The sequence below is a fragment of the Engystomops pustulosus genome, chromosome 7 (genome assembly GCF_040894005.1).
Source record: "Engystomops pustulosus chromosome 7, aEngPut4.maternal, whole genome shotgun sequence".
NCBI lineage: Eukaryota > Metazoa > Chordata > Amphibia > Anura > Leptodactylidae > Engystomops > Engystomops pustulosus.
This window is the reverse complement of record NC_092417.1, coordinates 30,474,716-30,486,929: the sequence shown is the minus strand read 5'-3', so window position 1 is coordinate 30,486,929 and position 12,214 is coordinate 30,474,716. Positions and strand designations below refer to the sequence as shown.

The following is a 12,214-nucleotide window of genomic DNA, read 5'->3' as shown; positions in this document are numbered from 1 at the left end:
GTGTGAATGCTACCTTGTCAGGTGTATGAGACAATTGGGTCTTAGAACTGAGCTAGGGCAATTGGGGTACCAGCTTCCACCAACTCTATGATCAATACAGTGGCACAAGATCCCATGTAGGGACATAGTATTATAAGAGTAACAACTATCTAATAATCGATTTGGACAATATGGTTGACAAACCCCACTGATCCGACCAGGAGGTGAGAACTACCCTCCTGGACTCATTTCCCAAACAGTCCAAAGACACATCTATTCCATTACTATTAGTCTCACCTGAGACATAAAATTCACATCCATCACTGCTACCTGCCCCACAGACATATATGTGATACAATTAATACCTAGTCTGGTCAATCCGGAGACCAGGACTGGGATATCTGGATACCTGGCAGTTAGACAACTCTGTATTTTTAGCTTTAAATCTATGTTCGATATACATTTAATATTAATACCAATAAAGGTTAAGTTTTATTCCCTGGTTATGGTGCCTTAGGGCTAGCTAGCCCCCTTTTGTAAAATTTAGAAATAGCCTACCAAGGGGAAATTCCCTATTTCTCTTTTTGTTTTTTCCAGCCTTATATACTATGATACTATGGAGATGCACCCACATTGAAACAGCGCTGTCTACAGCTGGGAGTCTGTTCCTTCTGGAATAGATATACTGGTTTGGTTTAAATCCAACATCACATCATAAGGCCTCTTGTAGGTCATGCTTGATGTCAAGGGAGCTGCCTTACAAGGTAGCTAACAGAGGCTTGGTTTTCCTTATCCCAACCTGGAAAACTTATTTGCATATTTGCTATATTATGTTAATTCTGGCCATAGCCCAATCTAAATATGTTATCCAATGGCCACAAGTTGTCCTGAGTTCGTGTCCTGCAAATTTTCAGCGTCCACTGGGTTATGTGGCCATGTGCAGGTGCTACATTGTGTGACCAGAGCTTTAGAAGGATGTTAATGGTGACAACCTGAGGAATAATCCACCTCTTTAGAAATGTAGAGTCTACTGTCACGTGACATAAACATGACATGAAGCTACTGGGTCACAATGTAAGGTGTCCCCAGCCTCGGGTCAGTTCGATACAGAGCAACCACAGCTGTGTGAGCCAAACCATAGCAGGTTGGCACGTGGTGAGCTCCGAAACGCTAATGCTATTTCATAAAACTGAATCTGTCTCTGTTGCTCAATTCCGGTCTGGGAAATGTGGCCGGCACATGGACCTTGAAGCTACTATAACCGTGAAGCTACTGAACCTGGATGGAGGCTGAAATGCAGTCAAACTGGCAACATGGAGTGACATAAATAGCAGGTAGGTATCACTCAAGGACTCAATAACACAAAAATAGCTTCCAGTCCGGATTGATTTTCCACAACCTTGGAAGATAATTAAAAGACCGGATGATGACTTTCGACTGCTTACGACTGCGCTCCTAAATATTTAATGCGGAAAGTGTTTTTGCTGGCACTGATACACCTTAAAGAAGCCACAGAAATTTCCCGTCCTTGGTTGTGGCCGCTCTCGTCTTTCTGCTGCGTTTCCTACTGCAGTAAATGATGTTGTAGTTTCCGGGATGCGATTACACAATCTTCTATGGAAAACTACATATGTGGTTGTGTCAATCGGAACTGGCAGGGACCCGATTCTCCGAATTTCTAAGGACTGCGGAGGACTCTGACTCATCTCCGATATGACGGGAACCATTGTTTATAGCAACGGGACAGCAGATATTTCTATGTGTGCGTAAATCTGACTTTTTATGACGCTCTCTAAACCTACGTGTCGCTATAAATGCTGCGCACCACTGCCATAGTTCTCACACCGGGTTCAGCTCCTTGTCTAAATAACGGGTTAGAAAGTCTCCTCTGGTCCCAGCACAAAAGAACAGGACTGCCAATTACATGAGTGGGAGGGTGGACTTGTTCTAAGCGACGCGCGGCTCATTTAACCTTTTCATGTGTCGGCAGAGGTTGGAACGGTTTGTACTGCAGGATGGAGAAAGATCCGGATACACTACATTATATTCCACTAGTATAGTAACAGGGGTAACCAGTGCTCTCTGACAGGGACACCCCTAGGAATTCTCGGGATCCCAGACTGGTATATTTTGTGGGCTCTTACCTTAGTTTCCGATCTTATACTATATACCACATCACATACATAAATGATTCGCAAATTCTCCGATTTATAGACCCCTAGAATTAATTATAGTACAAAACCTCAGATCTAATATAATAAAGCTGAGTGTGTATGTCTGCTAAAGGAATCCAGACCGTCGCGTTTACAAACGCCAAATTTTGCACATCCGCTCCCTGTGAACGTCATGGACTAGGTATTGAGTTGAAATTTTTTTACCCTGCTCTTTCCATAATACACAGGGTCAGCTCCAGGTTTCAGAAGGCTCCTGGGCGACAGAGCCTCAGTGGGCCCCTTTGCAGTGAACTCACGTGGCGGCATTAACAATTCAGGAACTAAAACATTCTCCTGTTTTCCTAGTTTATAATGTCAAACAGCCCCCCTCCCCTCATAATGGATTCATTAGATATAACCACCTCTCCCCAATAGATTCCTTATGTTCAGCCTTATGTGGGGCCCCAGCAGGTGTGGGCCCCGGCACTTTCCCAGAAATGCCCAGTGCTGGCCCTTCCTGGGCAATTACTCAGTCTTACCCCTGTCAGTGGATTCCTCTCCTGCACACAGGAATCTGCTACCAGAGGATCCTCCAACATGAGACACAAGCCTGACCCCCCTTTACAGCATCTATGTGACCCAGCTTTCTACAGATCCAGCTACTGATTATACAGTTCTGCTTCACATTCCCTACTCATATCTGGTGGCCAAGGACCAAGGACGTCTATAGTGTTCCTGAAATACGTCAGTATGGGGTTTCTGTGGACTGTTCTTATAAGTAGAAAGTAATATAAAACTTGACAGCTGATAAAATATTGTCACATGATGTGACACATTTTAAACTCTTAAAGGAGTTTAGGAGAGATGATTACGTATTTACGAGCATTTTCACAATGCAAAAAAGGTTTCTTTTGAGCCATATAGTACATAAGGGTAATGCACGTTATATTACAGTGAAGAGATAATACACAGTGATGTCACAGTACAGGGATAATACACACAGTGATGTCACAGTACAGGGATAATACACACAATGATGTCACAGTAGAGGGATAATATACACAGTGATGTCACAGTACAGAGATAATATACACAGTGATGTCACAGTACAAGGATAATACACACAGTGATGTCACTGTACAGGGGATAATACACACAGTGATGTCACAGTACAGGGATAATACACAGTGATGTCACAGTACAGGGATAATACACACAGTGATGTCACTCTACAGGGATAATACACACAGTGATGTCACAGTACATGGATAATACACACAGTGATGTCACAGTACAGGGATAATACACAGAGTGATGTTACAGTACAGGGATAATACACACAGTGATGTTACAGTACAGGGATAATACACACAGTGATGTCACAGTACAGGGATAATACACACAGTGATGTCACAGTACTGGGTTGATACACACAGTGATGTCACAGTACAGGGATAATACACGCAGTGATGTCACAGTACAGGGATAATGCACACAGTGATGTCACAGTACAGGGATAATACACACAGTGATGTCACAGTACAGGGATAATACACACAGTGATGTCACAGTACAGGGATAATGCACACAGTGATGTCACAGTACAGGGATAATACACACAGTGATGTCACAGTGCAGAGATAATACACACAGTGATGTCACAGTACAGGGATAATACACACAGTGATGTCACAGTACAGAGAAAATACACACAGTGATGTTACAGTACAGGGATTATTCACACAGTGATGTCACAGTACAGGGATAATAAACACAGTGATGTCACAGTACAGGGATAATACACACAGTGATGTCACAGTACAGGGATAATACACACAGTGATGTCATAGTACAGGGATAATACACACAATGATGTCACAGTACAGGGATAATATACACAGTGATGCCACAGTACAGGGATAATACACACAGTGATGTCACAGTACAGGGATAATGCACACAGTGATGTCACAGTACAGGGATAATACACACAGTGATGTCACAGTACAGAGATAATACACACAGTGATGTCACAGTACAGGGATAATACACACAGTGATGTCACAGTACAGAGAAAATACACACAGTGATGTTACAGTACAGGGATTATTCACACAGTGATGTCACAGTACAGGGATAATAAACACAGTGATGTCACAGTACAGAGATAATACACACAGTGATGTCACAGTAGGGGGTAATACACACACTGATGTCAGAGTACAGGGATAATACACACAGGGATGTCACAGTACGGGGATAATACGCACAGTGATGTCACAGTACCGGGATAATAAACACAGTGATGTCACAGTACAGGTATAATACAGACAGTGATGTCACAGTGCAGGGATAATACACAGTGATGTCACAGTACAGGGATAATATACACAGTAATGTCACAGTACAGGGATAATACACACAGTGATGTCACAGTACAGGGATAATACACACAGTGATGTCACAGTGCAGGGATAATACACAGTGATGTCACAGTACAGGGATAATATACCCAGTAATGTCACAGTGCAGGGATAAAACACAGTGATGTCACAGTACAGGGATAATATACACAGTAATGTCACAGTACAGGGAAAATACACACAGTGATGTCACAGTGCAGGGATAATACACACAGTGATGTCATAGTACAGGGATAATACACACAGTGATGTCACAGTACAGAGAAAATACACACAGTGATGTTACAGTACAGGGATTATTCACACAGTGATGTCACAGTACAGGGATAATAAACACAGTGATGTCACAGTACAGAGATAATACACACAGTGATGTCACAGTACGGGGGTAATACACACAGTGATGTCAGAGTACAGGGATAATACACACAGGGATGTCACAGTACAGGGATAATATACGCACAGTGATGTCACAGTACCGGGATAATAAACACAGTGATGTCACAGTACAGGTATAATACACACAGTGATGTCACAGTGCAGGGATAATACACAGTGATGTCACAGTACAGGGATAATATACACAGTAATGTCACAGTACAGGGATAATACACACAGTGATGTCACAGTATAGGGATAATACACACAGTGATGTCACAGTGCAGGGATAATACACAGTGATGTCACAGTACAGGGATAATATACCCAGTAATGTCACAGTGCAGGGATAAAACACAGTGATGTCACAGTACAGGGATAATATACACAGTAATGTCACAGTACAGGGATAATACACACAGTGATGTCACAGTGCAGGGATAATACACACAGTGATGTCATAGTACAGGGATAATACACACAGTGATGTCACAGTACAGAGATAATACACACAGTGATGTCACAGTACAGGGATAATACACACAGTGATGTCACAGTACAGGGATAATTCACACAGTGATGTCACAGTACAGGGATAATACGCACAGTGATGTCACAGTACAGGGATAATAAACACAGTGATGTCACAGTACAGGGATAATACACACAGTGATGTCACAGTACAGAGATAATACACACAGTGATGTTACAGTACAGGGATTATTCACACAGTGATGTCACAGTACAGGGATAATAAACACAGTGATGTCCCAGTACAGGGATAATACACACAGTGATTTCACAGTACAGGGATAATACACACAGTGATGTCATAGTACAGGAATAATACACACAGTGATGTCACAGTACAGGGATAATATACACAGTAATGTCACAGTACAGGGATAATACACACAGTGATGTTACAGTACAGGGATAATACACACAGTGATGTCACAGTACAGGGATAATACACACAGTGATGTCACAGTGCAGGGATAATACACAGTGATGTCACAGTACAGGGATAATACACACAGTGATGTCACAGTACAGGAATAATACACACAGTGAAGTCACAGTACAGGGATAATACACACAGTGATGTCACAGTACAGGAATAATACACACAGTGAAGTCACAGTACAGGAATAATACACACAGTGATGTTACAGTACAGAGATAATACACACAGTGATGTCACAGTGCAGGGATAATACACAGTGATGTCACAGTACAGGGATAATATACACAGTGATGTCACAGTACAGGGATATTACACACAGTGATGTCACAGTACAGGGATAATACACACAGTGAGTTCACAGTACAGGGATAATATACACAGTGATGTCACAGTACAGGGATATTACACACAGTGATGTCACAGTACAGGGATAATACACACAGTGAGTTCACAGTACAGAGATAATACACACAGTGATGTCATAGTACAGGGATAATACACACAGTGATGTCACAGTACAGGGATAATACACACAGTGATGTCACAGTACAGGGATAATACACACAGTGATGTCACAGTGCAGGGATAATACACACAGTGATGTCACAGTACAGGGATAATACACACAGTGATGTCACAGTACAGGGATAATACACACAGTGATGTCACAGTCCAGGGATAATACACACAGTGATGTCACAGTACAGGGATAATACACACAGTGATGTCACAGTACAGGGATAATACACAAAGTGATGTCACAGCACAGGGATAGTACACACAGTAATGTCACAGTACAGGGATAATACACGCAGTGATGTCACAGTACAGGGATAATACACACAGTGATGTCACAGTACAGGGATAATACACAAAGTGATGTCACAGCACAGGGATAGTACACACAGTAATGTCACAGTACAGGGATGATACACGCAGTGATGTCACAGTACAGGGATAATACACACAGTGATGTCACAGCACAGGGATAGTACACACAGTGATGTCACAGTACAGGAATAATACACACAGTGATGCCACAGTACAGGGATAATACACACAGTGATGTCACAGTACAGGGATAATACACAAAGTGATGTCACAGCACAGGGATAGTACACACAGTAATGTCACAGTACAGGGATGATACACGCAGTGATGTCACAGTACAGGGATAATACACACAGTGATGTCACAGTACAGGGATAATACACACAGTGATGTCACAGTACAGTGATAATATACACAGTGATGTCACAGTACAGGGATAATACACACAGTGATGTCACAGTACAGAGATAATACACACAGTGATGTCACAGTCCAGGGATAATACACACAGTGATGTCACAGTACAGGGATAATACACACAGTGATGTCACAGTACAGGGATAATACACACAGTGATGTCACAGTACAGTGATAATACACACAGTGATGTCACAGTACAGGGATAATACACACAGTGATGTCACAGTACAGAGATAATACACACAGTGATGTCACAGTCCAGGGATAATACACGCAGTGATGTCACTGTACAGGGATAATACACACAGTGATGTCACAGTACAGGGATAATACACACAGTGATGTCACAGTACAGGGATAGTACACACAGTAATGTCACAGTACAGGGATAATACACGCAGTGATGTCACAGTACAGGGATAATACACACAGTGATGTCACAGCACAGGGATAGTACACACAGTGATGTCACAGTACAGGAATAATACACAGTGATGTCACAGTACAGGATAATATACACAGTGATGTCACAGTACAGGGATAATACACACAGTGATGTCACAGTACAGGGATAATATGCACAGTGATGTCACAGTACAGGGATAATACACACAGTGATGTCACAGTACAGGGATAATATGCACAGTGGTGTTTAATAGTACAGGGATAATACATAAAAGTACATAGATAATACACACAGTGTACTTGATTTTTTTCCCATATGATACATCCCATGTTTTTCCATTTCTAGGTCTATGTTTGCATCCATGTTAAAGGGTTATTCCCATTTCAGCAAATTAATGTAAATGTATTTATGATAAAAAGTTATATGGTTTTCCAATATACTTTCTGTATCAATTCCTCATGGTTTTCTAGATCTCTGCTTGCTGTCATTCTATAAAAAGCTTCTATGTTTACTTCCAATTGACAGAGATCTGACCGTGGTCACACAGGTGCACGGCTCGTTAGTATCACAGAGAGTAATGGGAGCTGTGTGATATAATGAGCTGTGCACCTGTGTGACCACGGTCAGATTTCTGTCAATTGGAAGCAAACATAGAAGCTTTTTATAGAATGACAGCAAGCGGAGATCTAGAAAACTGTCAGGAATTGATACAGAAAGTATATTGAAAAATTGTATAACTTTTCATCATACAAACAATAACATTAACATGCTGTAACGGGAACACCCCTTTAAGGTTTCCGGCATAGCAATAGTAAAAAGTTTTTTTAAACAACTGTAAAATAAATGGCACATCTTGCAGTGTAAAGGTGACTTCATGGCTCCGGTGGAGGTTTGTCATATGGCCGTTGCTATAGCACCTCCTGCTACCTCATCCCAGCATCAATCGATCGCCCTTTTAAGAAGTGTGGGTCCACCCCTCCCCGTCTGCCTCTCTCTTGTGTGTGTTGCTGAAGTAAGCAGCATCATCTGGTTGAGAAGTGAAGGGACCTGCATGGAGAGACGTACAATGGATTGTATCATTCACAAGAAAGTGAGCGACCATCCCTACGTCAAGGATTCAGGCTCAGGACATGTCATTTGACAAAAAACAAGGACAAGGAAGAAGAAGGTCCATCCTGTGATCCGGTGGAGGCTGCGCTATCTCTACAATGAAATGCCATGACACCCCGTCACATCGAGGCTATGCCCTGGAACAAAGGTACAAGGAGTAATTAATATCCGTCCGGCCCATCCAAGATTTTTTTTTTTTTGCCTTGTGTTGATCCTCTCAGAGAAGACGGCACGGTGGAGCACAGAGCGAAAAATCGGGCAGCCATGAAGGACAAAGACTTCGTTACCAATGTTGAGAGAGGGAAACCTGCTACGTACACCGGAGACAAGAAGGCAAAAATGGCTGCCAAAACGAATAAAAAATGGGTGAGACTGGCAACTGTTTTTGCCTACGTGTTATCCGTCTCTCTAGCTGCTATCATTCTAGCCGTCTATTACAGCTTGATATGGAAGCCCGTAAGATCAAGTGGGGAGGTTGGTCTCCACACCGAAAAGCCTGTGACTTCTGTTTACGGTAACGTGACTAGTCTCTCCAACGCCACGTATGTCAACAACAGTGACGGTGACGTCGTACAGGCCAAGCTGGATCTAGCATTTTACGAAGATACCGAGAGGGAGGAGATGGCTACGGAGAACGGAGATCATGAAGGTATCTCAACACCTTCGACCTCTACAAGACTTGGAACACAGGCAACTATAGACCACACGCAAAGCGTCAAAGAAGAAGTGACTTTATCTACAGGAACAAAGGCCTTAATGCAAGACTTGGGAGAGATGACTACAGGGGGGGTGACCTCGGGGGTCCCTCTAGCGACAGATCCCTCACAGTCTATCGGGACGTCACATAGACAGAAGACCAAAGACATTACGGAAGACCTTCAAGCGTTCACATCAGCACAATACAGCACGGAAAGTGTGGAGCACTCTACTTCTAATGTAAATGAAGACGAGAGCGGGGGCCTGGCGTTATTAAGGCATGGAGCCACTGAAGCTGAAAGAAGTCCTCCAGGCTACACAGATAGTACTCCACATACATCTTCTCCGGGAAGCCTATAGGAGTCCGGGATAAAAGACTCTTAAGGGAGCAGACAAAGCCTTTTCTTATGTAATGGAAGACGATCCAGACATCTCCCAACCCAAGTGTTTCTCCCCTCGTAGACTCTACCTTTTGCCTCTTCTTCTTCTTGGATCAGTGACTCTGGGATTGGACCGTAGCATTTCGAGAACTGTGAACTTCCTATAGGCTGCATAAAAAAGTCATATATATATATATATATTTATTTTTGATGAGATAAAGCAGGCTTGTCCTGTCGGAGGAGGGGGGGCTGGCTTCTTATAGTTAGAGATAAGAACTATTTATGTCATGATACATACAACTCACGAGAGTGGAGCTCAGGTATGTCCATAGATCGCACCTAGAAACAACTGTACTCTTCATACATCCGTCATGTTGGCTAGAATCAATGCACACCTTTAAGTCAACCTATTATTTAAGGGCTATAGCTATAAATGGCACATTTACCGTATGACCAGTTATTAAATATTGTCAATTATTTGCTTTTTTTATGACTTTTTATTTGATAGTTTTATATATTTCTTTTGGGTGAACAATTTGTTAAAGGGAACCTGTCATCAGAAATTGACCTTATAAACTATTACCAGTATGTTGTCAAGCCGCTGAACAGCTTCTAGGTCACAATTTCTTTTATGTCCCAGGTTGGTGGCATCATCCAGAAAATCAACATTGGAGTGAGATGTTAGCTGGTTGTATAAAGTCAAGGAGGAGGAGAGTTTTAACACAAAAGTCAAGCTCAATTTCTGCTGACAGGTTCCCTTTAAAATCCTTATCCATCATTATGGTCAATCATTCTCAGTGCAACCCTGAGTGTATTATTTTTTGTTAAAGAGGAGTCTTCAAAAAGGGGATAGCTAATATCTAGCCAGGTTTCTAAGAAGGATTTATTGAAATCAACCATCAGAATCCAGGTAAACCAGGCACAGTGACTGTAGTAATCTTCTTTTATTTATTATCCATTGCCTCCTTCCTTCTAAAATCAACTAATGAGTCTGAAAGGCTACTGGTGTGTTACCAGAACCTCTCCTTGCTGCAGCTTCACAGGCTGTTACACTGTGCAGGAGCACCTTCCTCTTCCACTAAGTAAGATTACCTCAGGCAGAGGGAAGATGGAAGTGCTGAGGGAGCAGAGAGGGAGGGTGAGACAATGTAACGGCCTGTGAAGCTACAACAAGGAGGGGCTGTGAGAACCACTCCAGTAGCCTCATTAGCATATTTTTAAAAGTTGATTTTAGAAGGAAAGCAGATATAAGAAGATTACCACAATTACGGTACCTGGATCTATGAGTAAGTGCCCCTGGTTTATCATGATGGATTTTGATGGTAGATTTCCTTTAGGCAAAATGCAAAACTTTGTGATGATCAATCAATGAATGCTTAAAAAACAGGACATAAATGTAGGATCACCCAACGATGGAGACTCAGCTTTCTGAACAAATTAAAAAATTGTGGAATAAATCTCCTTGAGCTCGTAGGTAAATGTGTGTCATAGTCCTCTTTTCTAGTTATAAATTGTTTCCCTCACATCCCTATAAAATCAACTTTGTTATCCTACCTGGCATCAGAAGGGGTGTGTCCTGCTCAGACGTCCGCTCCCATCTACTCCTCCCCATTCCATATGCCTTCAACTTCCTGCCATGTGGCCAGTGCAACGTCGTCTAAGTTTACCCAGTAACATTAATATCTACCTCATGTATGTATCTGATCACATGAAATCACAGCAGCCTCTATGGACTTCTACTCCTCCTCATCCTCCATGGAGGCTGCTCTGTTTTCATATGATCAGATACATAGATGAGGTAGATTAATGTCACTGGGAAAAGGACCCTGGTCACATGACATGAAGTGCTCAATGATGTAACAAAACTCTCAAGGTTCCAGTAAGCACCTTGTAAAACATATGACATAGCATTTTCTACCCCTAATGATAAATTAAGATAGCTGTATATTTCTGTAGTTGAATACCGGCAGACAGTCCATAAGTACTAGTTCCACGCCGCCGCAGTGAGACCTGTCAATCAAGAACAAGGAGGTGGGGCAATGCAAGGGAAATTTAATATGCAGGACTCCATTAATTATCATTGGAGTCAGGTGAGTTGCTAAAGTTTACAAACTGATTTTTTTTTTTAATTTAGGGGTAAGGGCTATGCATTTTAATCATATTTTTTTATGGAGAATTTATTTTGGGCGGGTTAATCTGAATGGTAGGTCCCCTTTAAAGGGGGATGTCTTACCTTTTGGAGGGACCACAGTGATCAGATAAAAGCTGAAGCCTTTACCATGACCAACCACAGGGTCTACCAACATTTAGGATCTCATAGATGTGGGTTCCATCTCCAAGACCCCCATATATCTCCAAAATAGGAGTTTTACCCCCCATAAACTTTGTCTAACCTCATCACTATTGCTGGGAGAGTGAAAACAACTGTATTATTGCATTGGCCCAGTATTATACTATACAGGTGAGAGGCC

The 12,214-nt window shown here is 42.2% G+C and overlaps 1 protein-coding gene across 1 annotated transcript; it reads left to right on the top strand.

Annotated features, from left to right (window-relative positions):
* Window positions 1-8,532: 8,532 nt before the first annotated feature.
* INAFM2 (InaF motif containing 2) lies at window positions 8,533-11,229 on the top strand. The gene has a single exon (XM_072115291.1). The coding sequence runs from the start codon at window positions 8,932-8,934 to the stop codon at window positions 9,721-9,723; it is 792 nt and encodes a 263-aa protein (XP_071971392.1). The 5' UTR covers window positions 8,533-8,931; the 3' UTR covers window positions 9,724-11,229.
* Window positions 11,230-12,214: the final 985 nt, after the last annotated feature.